The sequence below is a fragment of the Camponotus floridanus genome, unplaced genomic scaffold (genome assembly GCF_003227725.1).
Source record: "Camponotus floridanus strain SB8 unplaced genomic scaffold, Cflo_v7.5 scaffold198, whole genome shotgun sequence".
In the NCBI taxonomy this organism is placed as follows: Eukaryota; Metazoa; Arthropoda; class Insecta; order Hymenoptera; family Formicidae; genus Camponotus; species Camponotus floridanus.
The window spans coordinates 61,829-84,804 of record NW_020229323.1 but is presented as its reverse complement, the minus strand read 5'-3'; the positions used below and the strand labels follow the sequence as shown (position 1 = coordinate 84,804).

The 22,976-nt window shown below is 46.4% G+C and overlaps 4 protein-coding genes across 4 annotated transcripts; 2 read left to right on the top strand and 2 right to left on the bottom strand.

Moving 5' to 3' along the window:
- The first annotated feature begins 9,193 nt into the window (after positions 1 to 9,193).
- LOC112637714 lies at positions 9,194 to 11,059 on the top strand. Its single transcript, XM_025407947.1, has one exon. It carries the CDS (start codon positions 9,194 to 9,196, stop codon positions 11,057 to 11,059), a length of 1,866 nt encoding a protein of 621 aa, XP_025263732.1.
- Positions 11,060 to 11,179: 120 nt separating this feature from the next.
- LOC112637713 lies at positions 11,180 to 14,400 on the top strand. Its single transcript, XM_025407946.1, has 5 exons — positions 11,180 to 11,246; positions 11,309 to 11,512; positions 11,621 to 11,889; positions 11,989 to 14,098; positions 14,270 to 14,400. The coding sequence occupies exons 1-5, from the start codon at positions 11,180 to 11,182 to the stop codon at positions 14,398 to 14,400; spliced, it is 2,781 nt and encodes a 926-aa protein (XP_025263731.1).
- Positions 14,401 to 18,749: 4,349 nt separating this feature from the next.
- On the bottom strand, positions 18,750 to 20,444 carry LOC112637712 (matrix metalloproteinase-24-like). Its single transcript, XM_025407945.1, has 2 exons — positions 19,659 to 20,444; positions 18,750 to 19,265 (listed from the first exon to the last, which is right to left on the bottom strand). Exons 1-2 carry the CDS (start codon positions 20,442 to 20,444, stop codon positions 18,750 to 18,752), a joined length of 1,302 nt encoding a protein of 433 aa, XP_025263730.1.
- A 1,600-nt stretch (positions 20,445 to 22,044) lies between these two features.
- LOC112637717 lies at positions 22,045 to 22,924 on the bottom strand. Its single transcript, XM_025407951.1, has 3 exons — positions 22,571 to 22,924; positions 22,165 to 22,493; positions 22,045 to 22,068 (listed from the first exon to the last, which is right to left on the bottom strand). Exons 1-2 carry the CDS (start codon positions 22,811 to 22,813, stop codon positions 22,170 to 22,172), a joined length of 567 nt encoding a protein of 188 aa, XP_025263736.1. The 5' UTR covers positions 22,814 to 22,924; the 3' UTR covers positions 22,045 to 22,068; positions 22,165 to 22,169.
- Between the last annotated feature and the right edge of the window lie 52 nt (positions 22,925 to 22,976).

Here is a 22,976-nt window from a genome sequence, read left to right as displayed (position 1 = left end):
TATACAGTAAATGCGTTTTTAAATAAATATATATACTATAGTGTGTGTGTGTATGTGTGTGTGCGTGTGCGTGTGCGTGTGCGTGTGTGTGTGTGTGTGTGTAGACATCACATATTCCAAGTTTTTATCTTATTTGTTACTTATTATTTTATTATTATAATAAATTTGCATACCCATATTCGTTTTCAATTTCATTATTTTCAGAAAATTGTACTCTATCATGTACGTCTTCTATTTCGTATTGATTGCTGAATATTGAAAAATATTTCTGATTAATTAGAATTTTCTCTTTGTTTTATAAAATATTTTTATAAATATTTATCAAGATTATTAATAAGTTGTCAAATAAAATAACTACTTTCGATTATTTAATGCAAATTGAGCATTTTTCTGGTCGGGTAGAATATCAAAATTTCTATTTCCCAGAATAACCTTTAATCGAACGTCTTGCTGTTTCTTGCAAACTTGTTCAAGTGATTTGTGCGACATCATTTATTCAGAATCATTCATTCAATCAATCATTTATTTAGAATTTACAATATGATCAAAAATTAAATTTTTGTCTTTCGGAAGAAAAACTAAATACCGAAATTATCTCTTTTTAGAAAGCGAGACGAGAAGGTTGGATGAAAATAATATACCTGATATCGATATTAATCTTGCAATGATAGAAAAAGAAAAAAAGAAACTCTATCATCTATCAAGTAACTTCTTGTTTCGCAATCAAAAAAGAGACACTCGACAGTTGTCGTCATTTCTCTCATTATATTTAGTAGTTTTTCCGAATAGTTCGTCCATTAATAAAGTATATATTAATGGAACATTAATAAATACGTGTACTTTAAATAAGTGTGTGATTAAGTATGATTATGCCGAAGCACAAGAAATTTGCATTAATTTGGTGGCTGGAAACCAAAGAAAAAGATGTAATTAATGCATCGATTATTTTCAAAAAATCCAGACATGTTAATGAAATAGTGAAATTAACGTGGAAAGATTATAAAACTCAGAAAAAAACAAAGGCTGAGGCAAAAATTCTTGCCATAAGCAGTAAGTTACATTTTTCTGTGTGTGTTAAGAATAACTATTTTTTTATATCATCAAAATAAAAAAATATTACTAAGTGTTGATTTTTATCATAGATAACGAAGATGAACTGCATAAGTTAATTGTAACTACTAGTGATACCATCCATGATTTATCCCAAAAAATTTTCTCCGCCGATATAATAGAAGAGAAGAATGCTAGAAAAATATGTAAAAAAGTAACAGAAAATATAAGAAAATCCAACAACAGGCAAATTGAAGAAAAAATAGCAAATGGTCTGCACATTTTATCAAATATAACAATTATACCTAACATGCATTCATCATTATCATTACTATCATCATCACAGTCTCTTCCTCGCAATTTATATCCTCAATCAACATCAATTTTTTCAAATGAAGTCAGCACAACATTATCATTTTCATGCTTTTCAACTCCATATCATAAAAATCAATCATCTAATAATTTACAAGATACAGCACACAACACACAGACATTCACTTCAATTAAAGAAAAGAAAAATGCAGTACACTTAAATCAAGAATCATCAGACGTATATCAAAACAGTACATTGAATAAATATCAAGATAGTGCATCATCATCTTCACAATTCTTTTCTCACAATCAGTTTTCACCAATAAATAAATCAGATACAACATCATCATTTTCTTGCTCTTCATCGACTATTCTTTCATCAACAAAAACCAAAACGCATATATCAAAACAACACAGATTCATTATCAGATTCATCATCAGATTCTGATTCATCTTCACAAAATTCACGAGAAAATGAACAGAATAATGTTGGAAAAGGAATATGTTAAGGATTGTAACGCTAGATGGAGGTGCAGAGTGCGAAAAAGAAAATAAGGAGAGATGGCAAGATGGCGAGAGTGCGTGTGCACGCGAGAACAATGTTACGCAAAAATATACGTGATTGTTAAATAAATTTGATTGTGAAATAAGACAGCAGTTATTAAGCGTCCCATAACAAATTGGCGCCCAACGTGGGGCAACGAACCGAATCTGAGAAAAAGAGTTTGTATCGAAATTAGGTGAAAAGGAACAAAAATTGAGAAGTCGAGCACGTAGCGAGCGTCGAAAGAAAGACACGAAAACGACGTATAAAACAAACAATAGTGAACGTATTACGATCGTTCGGTAACAAATATTGTGACGAGTAGTGCACATGTACATATCGCATCGGTGATATTCACATAGAGGAGCGAGTATATTGGATACTCACGCGTCGAAAGAGACAAAGGGTCTCACATACACAAGGATACGGCGTGGCGGTAGACGGTGCGCAATCGAAGCATAACCTCAAAAAAGACGAGAATTAGGCATTGGCGTGGGACGACACGCACATTCAATTGCATAACCTTGTAACGTCGCTACTTCGCGCGGATCGCAGAACGGATAGCCGTCGGTTCCAGGAGGAAGAAATGCTCTGAATGTATTTGTAAAAGAAATGTATTTTATTTTAACGTGTGGTGTATACAAGTGTGTGTGTGTGTGTGTGTGTGTGTGTGTGTGTGTGTAAATTGTACGGTACGGATGCTTGTGTGTGCGTGTGCGGACGCGTAGGTTTCGCGCGGCGCGAGGACGATCGGGCGCGCGGCCGACAATCGATATATCGATTGTCCCGGATGTGTGATCCTCGTTTTCGCACGTTGCTTGGTGTCTTTATTTCAGCGGTGTCGCGGGTTGTAATTGCGCTGGTTCGGCGGTTATTGGATAGTCCGCGGATTTAATTCTAATACGGAGAATCGCTGTTTTTATGATGCACCGATTTAAAGGGCGCGTTTCTTCGGCGCGCAGCGGGGTGTTTTTTGTCGCGCTTCTTTTGTCGGTTCTTATGGCGGTTCCCGTATTCCAAGCGTTCGGCTTTAATTCGGGATTTTAATTTATTAATTTCGCTTCCCTGGATGGATTTTGGGTTTTCGGAAGGCGCCGCGATGCTAGCGAGCGTCGGAGGCGGCTCAGGTTCCACCTCGTGACGTGATACGACGTCTTAATGAGGATATTTGGAAGAGAGCGATATTGAGCGCTGATATCGATCGGCTGAGGCAGCGTTCACACTACCTTCGGCTCGTATTAGTCGCTAGGAGTTTCTCTTATGCTTAAGCTTGCCTTCTGACTAGCTTTCGCTCGAGAGGATCGGAAGGATCTGATCTTAAGTGTCACTGGGAGCCCTTTTTATACCGCTAATTATGGCACGCATCGGCGTATTTGTTATTCCCTCCCACCGGCCGGCGGAAAAAATAACGGTATAATTGCGCGAGGGTTCTCATTCGTCGGCTCCCGGTGACGGTGCTCGGGATGCCGGGTGCGGTTCTCAATCGGCGGATCCCGGCCGACGGTGTTTTGTCGGACTTCCTACCCGGCTTTTTGCTAGGTTTTTAAAAAGTGGGCACTCTGCCTCTGCCCGACCGGTGGTCGTCGGGCGGCAGCTTCCGGCTGATGTTTTGCCGGGAAACGATGCATTCCGGGGTGCATCGTTACATCCCCCCTCCCCCGTTTAAACTAACGCCTGAATTTGAGGCGTTGAATCCGCTAATCGGGTCTACCTAATGCGCCGGTGGTAGCGCAGCCTGCCATCGCGACTGAATCGCAGTATCCACTGTCCGTCTGCGGTTCGTGGACGGTAGCGGCGGGATACATGTACCGCGAAGTGTGGTACCTCAAAAACCAGGCCCGGTTCGACCTGTATCCGAATGGGGGGAGCTGGTATGGGTCCCATCGGGGTGAGTAGCTCCGGCGTTGGTTCGGCGGTAGGCGCAGGCTCTGTTCTGGTCGGTGGCGGTGGCGGCCGTTCGTAAGGCCGCAAGGGCCGGCGTCTGGGTGGCGGCGGTGTGGTCAGCATTGCGGCCTTCCGTGCGTTCTCGCGATCCGACCTTTGGATCACCGTTCCGACCCGGGGTGGCCGGGGCCTTGGATCTGGTGGTACGGTTGGAGTCGTTCCAATTTCGTCCTCCTCGGCCAAGAAGTCCTCGATTGCAGCGAGAATATCGTCCTGTTCGATCGACATCGTGCGGCTTTGTGACGGGTGCTTCTGCTATTTTGCCGGTTAATCCTCGTTGTTTTCGCCGTCGGTGGGGATGGAGTCGTCCTCTCCTGATGTGTTATTGTTTTCGCTTGTCTCTTTCAGGTCTTGTATATGTACGTGTCGTACCCATTTTCCCCGTCTGCTCCTTAAATCGACGATAACGGGTGATACGTAATTTCGGACTTCGAACGGTCCACCGTATTTCAGTGCCAGCTTAGCGTTAAACGCTTCGGATTTTTTTGATAAGGGGTGCTTTCTTCTGAGCACCCATTCTCCGATTTTTGGTTTCCAGGCCCGGCGTCGCAGGTCATAGTATTTGCGCTGGCGTTGAAATGCCTGTGCCAGATTGATCCGGACCAGCTCGTATGCCTCCTGTAGTCTCTGGCGTAATCCCTCCGGAGTTTCCGGTGTCGGCTTTTGTCCCTCGGTGTCGGTCGGTGCGGCGAGTTCCCTGTCGTGATTTAAATATGCTGGCGTGTACCCGGTGGTGTCGTGTACAGCCGTGTTGTACGCGAACTGCAGCTCGGGAAGATGCTCGTCCCAGGTGCGATGATCTCGGTCCACGTACTGGCTGATCATCGTTTTTATGGTACAGTTGGTGCGCTCCACCGGGTTGCAATGCGGAGCGTACGTCGGGGTAGTCACGTGCCGAATCCTGCTTTCCACTAGCCGTTCTTCAAGTTGCCTTGAGCGGAGCTGAGTTCCATTGTCCGTGAGGACAGCTTCTGGGCGACCGTGCTTAAGGATGACGTGGTTGGTCAGAGCCTAGGTTACGGCGTCGGTCGTGGCCTTGCGGAGTGGCACGAACTCTGCCCATTTTGAGAATCGATCCTGCATGGACAGGAGCCAAGTGTGGCCTTGCCGAGACCGCGGCAGGGGTCCTACCAGGTCCATGGTGACCTGTTCCCATGGCCGGGTGATGTTTGTCGCGTGCATTCGTCCGGTGGGACGGTGTTGCGCCGCTTTGTGTTGCTGGCAATTTCGGCAGGCCTTGACGTATTTGGCTATTTCTCTAAACATCCCCGGCCAGTAATAACGCTCGGCCGTTCGGGCGATAGTTTTGGCGATCCCTAGGTGTCCAGCTGTTGGTGCGCCGTGAGTTTTTTGTAGCACCGCTTTTCTCAGTGGTTGTGGTATGCACACCTTCCATTGTTCTTCTTCCGGTATTTCCTTGAAGTTTAGGCTGTGTAGTACGTGTTTGTATAGGCGGCCGTGTTCGATCTTGTAATCCGGCCTTGCGGTTGGATCGCTCCTGACCTCGTGGAAGGTGCGTTGGTACCAGCGACAAGCCGTTGGACGGGCGGCTCCAACCTCCGGTTGCCGTGACAGGGCGTCCGCGACGCGATTTAGAGTCCCGCGGCGGTACTGGATATCCAGGTTGTGCTGTTGTAGCTCGAGGGCCCATCGTCCGAGCCGGCCCGTGGGGGAATCCATATTCCGCAGCCATTTCAGAGCCTGGTGATCCGTGATAACGGTGAAGTCGTACCCTTCGAGGTAGCTGCGCATCCGCCGAATTCCCCACCCACGGCGAGACATTCCAGCTCGGTAGCGCTATAATTTCGCTCGGCCGCGTTGAGCGTGCGGCTCGCGTAGGCGATTATCCGGTCGCCCTCGTCGTATCGCTGGGTTAATACGGCCCCGAGTCCGGTGCTGCTGGCGTCCGTTTGTAAAAAAAAACGTCGCGAGAAATCCGGGCAAGCGAGTACGGGTGCGGAAATCAAACGTTCCTTTAGTGCGCGAAACGCGGTCGATTCCTTTTTTTCCCATTTCCATCGGGCGTTCTTTCGCGTTAGATGCGTCAGTGGCGCTGCTACCATCGAGAGGTTTTCGATAAATCGTCGGTACCACGATGCCATCCCGAGAAATTGGCGGACTTGTTTTACGGTCGTTGGTTCTGGCCAGTTAGTCACGGCGCTGACTTTCTCGGGATCCGTTCGGATACCATTTCTCCCCACTACGTGCCCTAGGTATTTTAGTTGAGTGACGCAGAACTTGCACTTTTCCGGGTTCAGTCGGAGGCGCGCCCCTCGCAGACGGCGGAAAGTTTCGGCGAGCAGTTCGAGATGTTCGGAAAAGGTGCGGCTAATAATGATGATATCGTCTAAATAGACAAAGACGTATGGTTCGAGCTCTGGGCCGAGGACGCTGTCGAGTAGCCGCTGGAAGGTGGCTGGTGCCGAGTGCAGCCCGATCGGCATCACTCGAAACTGGAAAAGTCCCTTCCCGGGGACCGTGAAAGCGGTGATCGGCCGACTCTCGGAGGTGAGAGGTATTTGCCAATAGCCGTTCTTGAGGTCGAGCGTTGATAGGTAACGGGCTCCTCTCAGTTTGTCCAATGTGGCGGTAACCTGGGGTAGCGGATACGTGTCGCGACGGGTGACCTCGTTAACGCGGCGGAAATCTATACAAAACCGGTGCCGGCCATCCTTTTTCTTAACGACGACTATCGGGGAGCTCCATGGGCTGTCGGAGGGCTCTATGATGCCTTGCTCGAGCATCTCCTCCACCTCTTTGTCAATAATAGCCTGCATGGCCGGATTTCGGGGCCGGTATCGTTGCTTAATCGGGGTCGGGTCGCTCAATCGAATGCGATGCTGGGCTTTCCCGGTTGGTCCGCTAATTCCCTCGAATTTTCGGAATTCGTGTTCCAGGAAGGCTTGGAGTGTCCGGCGTCCCTCTGGCGTTTGGCCGGTCAAACCGCCGGTAGCCGCGCAGCATTCTCCCTTGAGGATGGATAGAGGAGGTGGCGGGGTTCCCAGGCGGAGTTTTGCCTGCGCGTCGACCCCGAGCAGAAGTTCGCTTTCCATTTCCGGCACGATCGTAAACGTGTGTGTCACCCTCTTTCCCCGTGCGTGGAGGGGTACGGTCACGGTGCCGGGGACATTCGCCGGGGTCTCGTCTACTAGCAGGATTTGCCCCCCTCCCGGCCGTTCTGTTATCCCCTCCCGGCGGAGCGTGTTCATGGTGTGTTCGTTTATCAAGGACACCTCTGACCCGGAATCGATGAGGGCATTAATACGGTGTCCCTTGATAGAAACGAACATGTGCGATCGCGGTAAAAATCTTATTCGGGGTTCGTGGCGGGGACCGCGACCGCGGATACCCCCGTCCCTGACGCGTTTCCCGGCCGTGGGTGACACTCGGAGGTCAGAACTCCGTCCTTGCCGCACTGGGAGCAAAATTTGATGGAGGGACGTCGGCACTGGGCCCGCGTGTGCCCCCGTTGTTTACAGCGCCAACAGCATTCGTGTTTGTTGTAAGTAACCGCGACGGCCGGGGTGGGTTTCTCGCATTTTTTGAGTTCTCGCCTTTCCTTCTCTATGTCCTCGAATTCTTTCGCCCGGAATTGTAATTCGGCGAGGCTTCGAACGTCGTCCACGCGAACATACGCCTTATATTCGGGGTGCATATTTTCATATACCACATCGAGCTGCTCTTCGCGAAAACCCTCCGGCCCGACGCATCAGTGTCATCATTACCGTGGAATAACGTGCAAATTCTTCGCCACTCGCTTCATGACGCCCCATGATCTCCCGGCGCAAGGAGGCGGCATATCGCCTCGGAAAAAATTGTAGATAGAATGCCTGCTCAAAATCGCTCCAAGTCCGCCAATCTTCCCGGTGGTTTCGGTACCATAGCAGCGTATCGCCCTTCAGCATTTCGGGCAGTCCCTTCAGCATTTGAGGTCCCGAAACCCCATAACCGTCCCGGAGTTCCCAGAGACGTTCTAGAAATGCCGCGGGGTCCCGGCCATCAAAATGGCAGCCCCATTTCCGGATTTGATTAATCATCTTTGCATCCGCGGACGGCGTTTCCGCCATGCTGTATTCGGGTGGATTAGGCGCGGTTATCGTGATACACGGGGCCGGCCCCGGATTCATCTCCCCCCCTGAGGCGCTAAATTCATCCGGATTCTCGTCAATATATGTACTCATCCGGCGACGGAGTTCGTCCAGCAGACCGGAGTCATCGAGGTCGTAGGACCGTAGTATTGCCGCTAATTGGGCCTTCGGTAGAGTATAAATCCACGCTTTCATGACCTATGTTCGGTCCGCACACACAATTCGTAATTCTACAATTTCAAAAGTCCCTGTTCGGGCGCCAATGTAACGTCGCTACTTCGCGCGGATCGCAGAACGGATAGCCGTCGGTTCCAGGAGGAAGAAATGCTCTGAATGTATTTGTAAAAGAAATGTATTTTATTTTAACGTGTGGTGTATACAAGTGTGTATACAAGTGTGTGTGTGTGTGTGTGTGTGTGTGTGTGTGTGTGTGTGTGTGTGTGTGTGTGTGTGTGTAAATTGTACGGTACGGATGCTTGTGTGTGCAAGCGTTCGATTTTAATTCGGGATTTTAATTTCGCTTTCCTGGATGGATTTTGGGTTTTCGGAAGGCGTCGCGACGCTAGCGAGCGTCGGAGGCGGCTCAGGTTCCACCTCGTGACGTGATACGACGTCTTAATGAGGATATTTGGAAGAGAGCGATATTGAGCGCCGATATCGATCGGCTGAGGCAGCGTTCACACTACCTTCGGCTCGTATTAATCGCTAAGAGTTTCTCTTATGCTTAAGCTTGCCTTCTGACTAGCTTTCGCTCGAGAGGATCGGAAGGATCTGATCTTAAGTGTCACCGGGAGCCCTTTTTATACCGCTAATTATGGCACGCGCCGGCGTATTTGTTATTCCCTCCCACCGGCCGGCGGAAAAAATAACGGTATAATTGCGCGGGGGTTCTCATTCGTCGGCTCCCGGTGATGGTGCTCAGGATGCCGGGTGCGGTTCTCAATCGGCGGATCCCGGCCGACGGTGTTTTGTCGGACTTCCTACCCGGCTTTTTGCTAGGTTTTTAAAAAGTGGGCACTCTGCCTCTGCCCGACCGGTGGTCGTCGGGCGGCAGCTTCCGGCTGATGTTTTGCCGGGAAACGATGCATTCCGGGGTGCATCGTTACAACCTCAACAACAGAAGAATCGACGCAGCATTGGACGGCGCGTAGAACTTTGACGATACAAGATAACGGTAAATATCAGATAAATGAGTCGCTCATCCTCTCCTTCGCTCATCCTCTCATCTTTCTCTTATCCAAATAAATAAAGAAAAATGGAATCTAAGCAGTTGAGAATAAGATGCGGTCAAGTGAAGGCGCAACTTACTCGTATTCAGACATTTTTCAGAACAACAGATGGGCCAACAGTGGTTGAAGCACGATTAGAAAAATTAATAGAATTATGGGATAAATTTGAAGAACTTCAGAGTTCTCTCGAGAGCATACAGGAAATCTTAACCGAGGAGGAGGAGTTGCAGGAAGCTCAAAGCGACAGCGAGGCTAAACGTGCAGCGTTTGAGGCAATGTATTACGACGTGGCGGCGAAGGCTCACGGTATAATAGACAGAGCCAATAAGGCACGAGAACACCGAACATTAGAATTGAATCAAGGTAACAATCGTCAGGACGAAAGGAATTATGTAAGAAGAGCCAAGCCCAAGCTGCCGGAAATAAAACTCCCTGAATTTCGCGGAGAATACACGAAATGGATGTTTTTCAAGAATAGTTTCGAATCGACAATTCGTAACGATGAGGATCTCTCGCCGGTGCAAAAGCATCAATATCTCGTAGGGGTGCTTCAAGGTGAAGCTCGACAAGTAATTCAAGGTTTTAAAATTTCACATGAAAACTATGAGAGTGCATGGAAATTGCTCAAGGATACCTATGACAATGAGATGATCATAATCGAGACACATCTCGACGAATTGTTAAAATTTCCGAATATCACGAAGAAAAATAAAGCTGAATCAATCCGACAATTTATTTGGCATATTCAGACACACGTTAAGTCGCTTGAAGCGTTGCAACAGCCCGTATTTGAATGGGAGACAATCATAATAACTCTGGCAAAGAAAAAACTCGATTTCACAAAGCAGCGAGATTGGCAGAACATTGTTAAAGGTAAAACACCTCACAATATGCCACGACTAGACGAATTTATCAAGTTTTTGACGGAACGTTGTCACATGCTCAGAGTCTTGAACAACTCGAAGGAGAAGTCTGCAGCACAAAGGCAACAGCAGCAAAAAAAGAGTGAGAAAAAGATTTCTCTTGCTTCGACATCATCGATTTGTAAGATTTGCAACGGAGATCATCCAGTATACAAATGCGATGAGTTGTTCAAAACCGCAACATCGGAAAGATTTAAATTGGTTAGAGAGAAGCAACACTGCGTAAATTGTCTCAAGCCAGGGCATTATGCAAAAAATTGCAAAGCATCATTTTGTAAAAATTGTCAAGGCAAGCACAACACTATTCTACATAGAGAAACGGAAACATCGTCGCATGAGAACAAATATACGGAAACATCATTAGTGACAATTTGCTCAGAGAATTTATCGACGAAAGCCATACCCACAGAAGTTTCGAGAGATGAGAAGAAAGTAGGAGTATACTACACTCAAAGACCAGCGTCCCGTGTGGTACTATCAACAGCTCGAGTATATGTACAAGATGAAGAGGACAACCAACAGATTTGCAGGGCATTACTTGATCCCAGATCACAATCAAATCTAATAACAGAAAAAATGATACGAAAACTTAAGTTGTCATGCCGATCAGAAGACCGAGATATCTGCGGCGTCAGTCAGTCGAGAACAAGAATACGAAAGGTCGCGCAAGTAAGGCTTGCGTCGATGCACAATGACTTTGCGACAATACTCGAGTGTCTCGTCTTACCATCGATAACAGAAGATTTACCGCAAAAAAGGATCGAAATGAATAGCATCACGTTACCGAAGAATATTTCTCTGGCAGGCCCTATTTTCCAGGAACCAGGATCGATTGATCTATTGATTGGCGCAGAATTATATTGGAAAATACTTTTAGGCGCATCGCGAAATCGCATAAACGGGCAACCTGCGTTGCAAAATACAAAGCTTGGCTGGATAGTAGGAGGTTCTCTAAACGACTCTAAATGAAGCTAATTCTTCGTCGTCTTGTCTGCACGTGTCGGATCAAATATTGAGTGAACAAGTCGAGCGGTTTTGGAAACAAGAAACGATTCCCGAGGCCTGTCAATATACGAAAGAAGACATAGAATGCGAGACAAAGTTTATCGAAACTACAAGACGAGACGAGATAGGAAGGTTTATTGTTCGTCTACCAGTATGCATGAGCGTGAAATTAGGCAATTCGAAAGATTCGGCATATCGGCGATTTATTGCTAGAACGACGATTGAGTAAAGATCCGACGTTAAGGGCGAGCTATGTGGATTTCATGCAAGACTACGAGCAACAAGGACACATGTCAGCGGTGACGAATGGAAACGCACTCGAATCGGAGTCATATTATCTGCCACATCAAGCTGTAGTGCGACCTGATAGTGTGACAACGAAGCTTCGAGTTGTATTCGATGCATTAGCCAAAACGAGTACGGGGAATTCGCTAAACGATAAATTAATGGCAGGCCCAAATTTACAGAAGGAATTAATAAACATTATACTCCGTTTTAGGACGCACGAATACGTTTTAACCGCAGATGTGGCGGCTATGTTCAGACAGATCCGTGTGGACAAGCGAGATCGAGTATTACAGCGAATGCACTGGAGAGAAGATTCGAGTCAACCAGTACAAGTTTTTGAGCTGAACACAGTAACATATGGAACAGCATGCGCTCCATATTTGGCGATGCGTTGTCTTCAACAGTTGGCGAGGGAGCACCTTGTCGATTTGCCAGAAGCTGCGCATGCCATTAAGGAAGATTGTTACATGGATGATATTTTAACGGGATCGAGAAGACTCGACGATGCAAGTTGCAAAAGAATATCTCACAAATTCTCATGAACGGGCAATTTCCTCTTCGTAAATGGAGGTCAAACGACCCACGAATACTTCGGCATCTTTCAGATAATGTTAGAACCGATACCTTGTTACTCATCGACGACGATGGGGGCTTTAAAAACATTGGGCTTATTGTGGAACTCGGCATCAGATTGTCTACAGTATAGCATCAAGATATCAAACTCACAAACGATAACTAAACGGATGTTGTTTTCAAAAATAGCACAAGTTTTCGATCCACTCGGGCTTCTAGCTCCTTTGTTGATCAACGGTAAAATAATTCTTGAGCAATTATGGTCGCATAGCATCGAATGGGATGAAAGTGTACCCGAAAATATCCGCGCAACGTGGGAAAGTTACTATCTCTCCTTGCCGAAAATCAATGAATTACGAATTCCGAGAAATGTAACTCCAAGGCGAAACTCGGAGAAATTCAACGTCGTTGGATTCGGCGATGCATCAGAAAAAGCATACGGAGCATGTTTGTATGCAGTGAGTACCGACAGTAATGATAACGTCAATTCTCATCTTATATGCTCGAAATCGAAAGTATCACCTTTGAAGACAATCTCATTACTCAGATTAGAACTTGAAGCCACGCTTTTACTTTCGCGATTATACGTAATAACGCGAAATTCGTATGGTTCAAGAATCGATGAAGTTACTCTCTGGAGTGACAGCATGATAGTGCTTGGTTGGATAAAAAGTCCACCCTGTTCGCTAAAGACGTTTGTAGCGAATCGCGTTTCAAAAATTCAAGATATGACGGAAAATATTGCCTCGCATCATGTGTCTTCTAAAAAAAATCCTGCTGACTTAATCACGAGAGGGGTCAGCGTGGACACGCTATTGAATAGCGGCCTCTGGTGGAATGGTCCCCACTGGTTAAAATCCGATTCTTGTCGACCCGAACAGGAAGAAGAGGCGGAAATGAATCTACCGGAAATAAAATCCACAACGATGACAATGAAGACAACGAAGGATTACGACGTATTAATGAGATATTCCTCCTTTGACAAGCTCAAACGGGTGATTGCGTATTGCATGCTATTCAAGAATAACGCTCTCAACAAGAAGAAAATTGGCGGTCCATTCACGGTTGAAGAATGCGATGAGGCTGAAAAAGCGATAGTAAAATTGGTGCAACAAGAAACATTTCGTCAAGAGATTCGAGATTTGAAGGAGCAACGAGAAATCTCACGCAAAAGCCAAATACGAGGATTAGATTCCTTCCTGGATACAGACGGTCTGATTCGAGTGGGAGGGAGACTCCGAAATTCAAATCTACCCTGGACACAAAAGCATCAAATAATTTTGCCGGCCAAGCATTTTGTAACTGGTTTGATTATACGCAGTGAGCATGTTAGACATTATCATTGCTCATCGGAGCAGCTTCTCAACGTAGTTCGGAATCGTTATTGGCCAGTATGTGGCAGACAAGAAGTGCGGAAGCTTGTTAAAGGCTATCTGGCTTGTTTTCGATTTAGGCCAATAGTACAGGATGCAAAAATGGAAGATTTGCCCAAACAACGAGTAAGCGGATTTATTAGATCGTTTACCCACACCGGGATCGACTACGCGGGACCCCTGCAAGTACGAGAAAGTCGACGTCGTGGACGTATTCATGTTTCGAAAGGATACATAGCCGTGTTTACGTGTCTCAGCACAAAGGCCGTTCACTTAGAACTCGTGTCGGATTTAACTACGGAAGCATTCTTAGCAGCCATGAGTCGTTTTACTGCCCGACGAGGTATATGCTCTCAGATATTTTCCGATAATGGCACAAACTTTGTCGGGGCTTCGCATGAATTGAAAGAGATATACCGCTTTCTTGAGAAGGAAGCTCGGGAAATAGAAACAAATCTCGCTCAACAGCGTATCGTATGGAATTTTATTCCTCCTCGTGCCCCTCATTTTGGAGGCATATGGGAGGCGGCAGTAAAGATAACTAAAAGACATTTTTATACGGTGACGCAGAGTAGACTGATGACATTTGAAGAATACGCTACACTGCTAACGGAAATCGAAGCGATTTTAAATTCGAGACCTCTCACACCTCTATCCAATGATCCTAATGATTTTGATGCATTAACCCCAGCCCACTTCCTTATTGGCGGCTCACTAAGCCAACCTGTCGAGAATGATTATCTGGAAACTCCAGATAATCGGTTGCCACGTTGGCAACATATATACAAGTTACATTAACGATTTTGGAAACGTTGGCAGACGGAGTATCTGCAAGAACTTCAAAGACGCAATAAGTGGACAACCTGTAGCAAAAATATCGAGTTGAACGCTTTGGTTCTGCTCAAGGACGATAACGTACCTCCTCTTTAATGGGTATTAGGCAGAGTATCCGAGGTACATCCAGGACTAGACGGAGTCGTGCGTGTGGTCACGGTTAAAACGAAAAATGGAGACTTTAAGAGAGCTGTGAAAGGGCTGTGTCCCATTCCTACCGATTCATTAATAGACTAAAAGCAAGAAGAATACGAGAAAGTTCAAAGAATTTATTATTTGTTTATTATAATAAAGTTCCGCAAATTTATTATATTTATTTTATATTATATACTATATTTTATTTATTTCTCGTAATTATGTTTTCGTATTTATGTTTCTTAGAGGCAATTATTATTTAACTTTATCCGTAAAATTAAGAATTCAATATTATTTGGAGTTATTTTAGCAGAAGCGAAGACCACGCAATTTAATGTTTCTTTACGTTTCTTAATTTTATCATAGCATTTATGTAGGTTAAGTTGTGTGCAAGTCTCTCGTGCAATATGAATGGAATGGATTGAAAACGATAATTTTGTTGAAAGATGATTCTTTCAAGGGAGGCGGCATATTAAGGATTGTAACGCTAGATGGAGGTGCAGAGCGTGAAAAAAAAAATAAGGAGAGATGGCAAGATGGCGAGAATGCATGTGCACGCGAGAACAATGTTACGCAAAAATATATGTGATTGTTAAATAAATTTGATTGTGAAATAAGACAGCAGTTATTAAGCGTCCTATAACAGAATACAATATTTTTAGGGCTTCCAAATGGAATAAGTAAGCATTAATTTTGTTCATAAATTTTAATTATTCGCATTAATTATAAATTATAATTTATCATTTCCAGTCACAAAAAGAGATATTTGTTTTCAAGAACACTTATTACAAATGATGAAAAATGCTTACGAAAGTCAAAAGAAAATGGACGTTGAATCAGAAGAAATTTTTGCGGTAATAATAATACACGTACGCACACGCATGTACACGCGCACGCGCGCGCGCGCTCGCACGCACACGCACACATACGCACGCACGCACACATACGCATACACACACACACACATACATAGAATATAATAAAAAAATTATAATTACATTTATATATATATTTATAAAATTTCATAAGACTAATAAAAAATATCAATAATAACAATATCATAATATAAACGAAATAATATAAAAATGGAAAAAATAATATATGTATAAAGTACATAACAATTTTTTTTTGCAGTTACCAAATCATTATTTTGAGACGGTTGAAGACAAAGTAAAAATATATTAAATTAATTTTATGTTTTTAATTATTTATATTTTAATTTATTCTTTAAATTATTAGTTGCTTCTAATTTTCTTAATATTAATAATTTCAGGAAGAAATAGCAACAAATTGTGGCTTTTATTTATCCAAAAAAAAGAAAACATTTTTAGAAATGAAGGCAAATTTAAATAAAGATTGAAAAGTAATGGTGCGCGAAACGACATTAGACGTATACAGTTCTAGCATTGCAAATTATTCCGCAACAGGAAAAAGGACGAACAGACCAGCAATTAATCTTATGCTATTTAAAGGGTTATATGGTAAATACACATGCGCGCGCGCGCGCCTGCACACACACACACGTGTGTGTGTTTATACGTACACATTCTATACGGAGTAATTGTATAGTAAAAATTACTATAATATATGTATATAATAATTTTATAAAATAATTTACTATAAAATTTTCTTCTTGTACATAAATTTTTTACATATTGCAATTTGTACAATTTACACGAAGATAATTTGATATTAAAAATTATTATAGTATATAACAGCTGCAGATCACCAGGACTATTTCAAAGTAAAGTGTTATGTAAAACTGTAAAAATTATACAATTTAACACGTTTCAAGTTGTTGTTTTAAATCTTCGAACGTTTGTATATTTCGCGTTCTCGAAATGGCTTGCATGGCTTTACCTTTTAATTTAGTATATAAAATTGCTAAAAAATGAAGTTATAGTCTTTCGGACTATAACATATATTTATATTTCATTAACTTTAAATATTTTTTAAATAATTCCAAAAAAAATTATATTTAATTATATATAAATTATTAATTATTTTTCTATGTAATATCTGTGTAATATCTTACTATGCAATGACTATAACAAATGTGAATTATCTACCTTATCAATATATCTTATCAGTATCATATTACACAAAATATTGCAGCAATATTATTAATATTCTTGTAATAATGCAACAACATTGGAATATTGTCGCAATATTGCTGCAATGTTCTGTGCTGTATAGAATATTACGCTATTATCTTATCAATGTGTCAAACTTACGTCATTATTATTATTAATTTTTAGGTTCAAGATTTGCTTATATGCAAGGTTGGACTTGTAAGTCTTCTGTCGAAATTCAAATTCAAACTTGATCCGGGAAGTACGATCCCGTTAACTTACGATTCGAATAGCCTTACATTTACGCCCAAAAGAGGTATGTAACTTACTATAAAGCCACGATAAAAAAAATAATAAATAAGCATTTTGGATATATTTAAATTTACTTATCAGTAGGGAGAATAGGTCGATTCTAACCCACTTTTTCCACGGGTGCGAGAGAGAGGTCTCGTAGAGCGAGAGAGATAGAAAGATATCTGAGGGGCAGGGTGACGGCGGCGCGGGTGAGCAGGGGGGGTAGGTAGGGCGAGGGGAGCCGCTCGCCGTCGGGTGGGTAAACGGAGGGTCGTGACGTCACGCGGCGGCGGGAGGGCGAGGGGGCGGCGGGGCGAGGGGGGAGCGGACGGAGGGTAGGGCGAGGGGGCGGCGGGGGCGAGGGGGAGCGCGGTTCGCGCTGGAGCGAGGAAGAGGGGGGGGAGAGCGCGCGTCCCTGGTTACGGCGGGCGCGCGTCCCTGGTTACGGCGCGTCGGAGCGTCTCTGGACGCGGCGCGCTAGGCGCGCGCGATAAGCGGCGATCGCCCCGGCGTCGGGCGCGTCGCGCGAGATAAGGCGTTAATAATAGAGCGGATGTGTTCGACGCAGGCCTGGAAGAGATACGACGTAAGATTTATATAACGTACGATTTTATACAAAATATTATTTTATACGATGTATAATGTACGATGTATATTAGATTTATTTCGAGCAGGAGGAGGAGGAGGGAATTCTTCGCGAAGCGAGGAGAGACGAGGGCAACGTAAATCTAGAAGAGAGAGATAATAAATTATGCGTACAATTTATTTATTTAGTTATTCGTTTATTTATTACGTCGCGAAGTAACACGCGTAGACGTCATGCGTACGTCGAGAATAACGTCGGTACTCGCGATCGTTTCGTCTTACAAATTGTGATAGAGTCCGAACAGCAGAGCGTGCAACTCGCAGTCGATCAGATCGTTCGCGTTGAAGTGCTCGTGCCGGCGAATCGCTTCGGGAATATCGCCGGGGTGGTCGGTCTCCGTCGCGATATCTAGAAAACGCGATAACTTGGCGTCCACGGTCTCGAGTACGCCGGTCAACGACGCGATGATGCGATTGACGCACAGCTCGAGAACGAACAGCGCCTTCACGGTGGATTGCGACAGAGCGATGCGATTCTTCGGCGTCTCGAAGCGCAGAGTCTTCAGATTGTTTATCTTGCCGAATCGAAGCGTCACGGTTCCGACGATTATGGACGTCGGAGGGCGCGCGACAGCCTCGTCCAATTCGTTATCGAAATACGGCAGTATATCGTTGCGCAGAGCGAGCAGATCCTTCCACATGTCGGGCGTCAGAGATATCTCCTTTCCGTGGCAGTCTCCTAGGACGATGTCGACTCGAGATTCGCGCTTCACGGCTACGGCGATGTCGATATATTTGTACGCCGTCTTGGTCAGAGGATATCGTCTTCCTAGTATTCGAATCGGATGTCTCGCGAAATTGATCTCGCGTTTGAACAGCCAGTTTCTATTCCATCTGTAAAAAAGACGACGTTATTATGGAGAAATAGCCGATCGAGGCGGAGATCGAGAGCGCTCGGGCGAGGTGACTCGCGCGTACTCACTCGTCCTCGGTGTACAGTCGCGCTTTCTTGATCACGGGCGGAGTGTCCGAACGATCGCGGGTGGTATCCTCGTCCTTGGCGGAAGCCGCGTTATCGTCTCGACGATTAGACGGGACGACGAAGGGGCCCGTCATCGGCGGCGCCGACGGAGTCGCGGGCGTCGCGGACGAGTCCCCGAACACTCTGCGATACTCCTGTCCTAGTCCGGCGAACATGATCGGTCTCGCGAACAGAGCTTCGATGTTCGTAGGAAGACACTGCGGTGGCGACGGCGTCGTAGAGAGATTCGTCGTAGACGTCCGTTGAGAATCGATCGCGCGTTAATCGCGAGTATCGTTGGAAATGTCGCGCGCAACGATCGAGACGCGTCTTATATATACGATGCGATCTCGATCGTCGTCGCGAAATCTTTATTCTCGACGCGCGCGTTGATTAATGCAGCGGAAGCGGTTTAGAACAGCGGTTTAGAACAGCATATTAAATGTAATCTTAACGTTAGGTTTCAGGATTTCCTGATCTTAGTCATCGTCGTCGTCGTCGTCGCCGCCGTTGCGCGGTCTTTCGAAGGACGCGTATTCCAGGCGATACAGCTTGGAGACGAGTTCGCTCAATCGATGCAGAATGCCATCGGCTGGGCATTCTATTCCCAGTATGCTAAGATCGAAAGGACCGGCCGAGATTATCGCGTCGAGGAACTCGCTGTACGCGTAATAGTCGCGTTTCTTCAGAAAATAGAGATTACCGTTGACGTGACGGAAGGCGGCCGTTATCGCGGGTGGTATCCCGGAAAACGTGTCCCGCAGAGCGCCGTGCCTCGCGACGGTCATCGCGCAGTCGTTCATCTCGGCTATCTTATCGTCGTTGTATATGACGTAACTGCGCCCGGCGTGTGTGTTTATCGCGGCGTTTATCCTAGCGTCGCGGGGAAATCCGACGTATTCGACGGATCTAGGCCATCCCGCTTTAAGATGAAAATTCGAATCGGCGAGGTAGACGTAGTCGCCGACGAATATCGCGATATCGCCCGACGGTCTCTGATACACGGCCGATACGCGAGTGAGATTGCGGGGGAGGAATTTAAAGTAGTCGGCGAACGAGAAGGGCGCTCCGTAGCGTCTCTCCCTCATATCGACGGGCCACACGTTGCGTTTACGCGCGACGTACAGGCGACGATTCATGATTAGCGCTCCGTCTACGCGCTTCAAGGCGCATAGATCCGTGGTATCGGAGGGAACGAGCGGCGGCTCGACCGTTCTCGCGGTCGTCGGCTGAGCCGCGGCCGCCGTCGTCGTCCTCGAGGCCGCCGTCGTCGTCGTCGTCGTCGTCGTCGTCGTCGCCGCGGTCGTCGCCGCGGTCGTCGGTCGAGTGACGTCGACGATCCTAGGAGTCGTCGTCTCTCTCGATCCGTAGAGATTTCGCACGTTTACGACGTCCTCTACGCTCAGCCTGAGCGGATATCGCCTTTCCTCCGAGGGCGTGTACGCGTACATGACCGAGTCATCCCTCGTACTGTGAGTCAGACCCAGAGTGTGACCGATCTCGTGCGTTAGCGTCTGAAGGAGATACAGCCTGTCCGACGAGGGCTTGGTCAGCGTGATGTGCCACGGCTCCGTCTCGTCGACGTGCACCTCGGTCACCTGATCGGGCTCTCCCGTCGGAAAGAACGCGTGAGCGACGACCGATCCCGGTCCCGCGAACGGCGACGGGCACGAGCCCCCGTTGTCGCTGTTCTCGTACGCGTGAGCGCCGGATTGATAGGATATCAGTATATCGGGGCGCAGGGAGTCGCGCGAGAACGTCAGAGCGGATTGCTCGGACCACAGAGCGAACGCGCTCTGAGTCGTGCGCAGAGTATCTCTGTTCGCTAGTTTGAAGTTCCACGTGAGATGCGCCCTCGGCCACTTTCTCGTCAACGGGCTGTAGGCGCGAATGTCCGCGACGCCGCATCGCGGCCTGCGCATGACGCGAATCGTTTCCACGGTCAGAACGCCGTTTCCCGGCAGACCGTAGTATTCCTGAAACAACGACAGCGCTTCGCTCAGGGCGGTCGCGTTGTCCAGTAGCGACGACTGCTGATGATTCTCCTCGTTCTCCAGAAAGCCGTAGGTTCGAAGATAACGGGACGCCTCCGCGACGTCATCGTAGGTCGACGTCGCCGCGACGGCCGCGAGCAGGGATATCGTCAGCGCGAGCGATAACGCGACGCGCGTCATGGCTCGTGCGAGACGCGCGGGGGTCGGGACGGTGGCGAACTATCGCGCGCGCGCGTCCTTCGGCGATGCGTCGTCGTTCTCCGCCGGAACGCGAGAAAGCGCGAGTACGAGGGAGAAGGAGGAGGCGAGGGGAGGGGAGGGTACGTACGCTCGGACGCGCGAGAAGGATGAAAAAAGAAACACAACGATGACAAAAAAAATAGAAAAGGGATAGGAGAGATACTCCGGGACGCGCTAGAGAGGTGATCGAAAAGAAACGACTCTTTATTCGTGGAAAAAAAAAATGATTTTTTATTCGTACAAAAAATTATTCCTCATTCTTGACTGTAAATATTAACAAGTACAATCCCATGCGCGCGGGATGTTTTCACACATGTTTGTTCGAACGTAAAATCGAACCATTCGACGCGATATCGAAGCACGCGATACGCGCGTGTATATTAGTCTCGCGATACTTGTCGGAGGACAAGGAGGTGAATGTAGCGTATCGCTCGAGTAAGAGGTGTTTGTATAAATGCCGACAGGGTTATAACGCTTAGTATAACGCTTAGTATAAGGCTTAGTATAACGCTTAACACAATGAAGTAATTACACGGCCGATACGCGAGCTTGCGGGGGGGGGAACTCGAAGTAGTCGGCGAACCTTACATTACAACATTATATTGGAACATTCCAACGTTCGAGAGAACGCGGAGGGTCTTCGAGTTCTCCTTCGCTGAATTGTGCGACTATCGACGATGGATGCGACGCGACGATTACGATGTACCATTGTTAAAACTTATACGATTGAAATGTACGACTATTATATAAGGGGTGGAGGACCCATTTTGAGCGATCCGCTCGAATATCTCTCAGGGAACGACCTGCGAACCGATATCGAACGACCATTTAAAAATAAAGTAGCTGCAAAAACATGATTCGCGAATGAACGTATCGCGATATCGAGCCTCGCGCTTACCCGTATAACCGCGCCCGAACGAGGCGAAACGATCGCGGGGGAGCATTCGCGAATGAACCGTAAGAACCGTAGGAACCGTGAAAACCGTAAGAACCCTAAGAACCGTAAGAACCGTAAGAACCATAGGAACCATAGGAAGCATAAGAACCGTAAGAACCGTAAGAACCGTAAACCCGTAAGAACCATAGGAACCGTAAGAACCGTAAGAACCATAGGAACCGTAAGAGAACCGTGAATGACCTAGGAATCGACCGTAAATGACCCATAAATACCGCTGTAAGACCGGGTTCCACGACTCGAGTTAATCGGAGTTTAATACGTTGAACTGGGTCCTGATTGGTCCATTCGCTACTTAAACTCGGAGTAACTGGATAAGTATTTACGAGTCGATCGTAAATACCTCCCCCGGCATAATGGAATATATGAATATGGGGGGGATAAAATTACGACTGCAATCACCACAACGACGACGAATCTCTCGCGAAGACGCGGTGAGTCCGATCGACGGAATGAGCTCAGTTCGCGCGAGCGACGATGAGTTTCGACGCGCGCGAAGATCAATCTTAAGAGATAACTTTGCATGCGATAGTAGTCTACTTCAATAATGCATAGTCTTCGACTCCGTCCTTCGGCGCCGTCCTTCGACGCCGTCCTTCGACGAGACGTCTGAAATACGTAAAAGCTGCGTATTAATGATAATAATACGTATGGAGAGACGCGAAAGGAGAGAACGGCGCGTTATACCAGAAGAGATCGGGGTACCTCGGTTAAAATCCTTCGTCCTCCGTACGGACGGAGCTCGTTTCCTCGAGCGAGCTCGCGTCGCAGTACCATATCTCCACGGGGGAATCGTCGTCGCAGAAATCCTCGGTTTTAAACGCGCGATCCGAGACGAGCGGCTCCATGTCGAACAATCTTCTCAGTCGAAAGATGTCGGCGTAGATATCAGGGGAGCGCCTCTCCCATTCTCTATAGGACGGCCGGTCGCACCATAAGGAGTTTAAGAATCGCCGTTGCTTCAGTCTCGCCTGTCGTATCCAATGTCGGCGACGTATGTTGACGAATCCATAGATCTCAACCTCATTCTCGAACTGTGAAAAAAAAATATATACGTAGTATTTTTTCCTCGAAGGAGAGCGAGAGAATAAAGAGACGAACGAGTACTTACGTTCCACGTTACGGCTATATTGAGGATCGCATCCATGAGATTTCTGATGTACTTTATCTTCCACAGGCACATCCACGGCGTGAACGTGCATTCGCGAAGCATCCTTCGCAATCGCGAGATTTCGTCGCCGCTCATCGTCGTTCGCGTGAAAAAAAAAAAATAACTCCGAGAATGAATGCTGGATACGTTAGGAACAACACTCGCGATATCGGACGCACTCAACGACGAGATCGCGAGACTCATTCTGAGGAAAAAACGGTCTCTCGGCGCTAATTTATACCTGCGATATCGCTATCGCCGAGTCTTTGTGATTCCGTCGAATGCTAATGTTAACGCCGTAATCTAAAGCGATATGAACGCGGTAATTTAATTTAATTTAATGAGGCGCGATAAATTCTCGATTGCT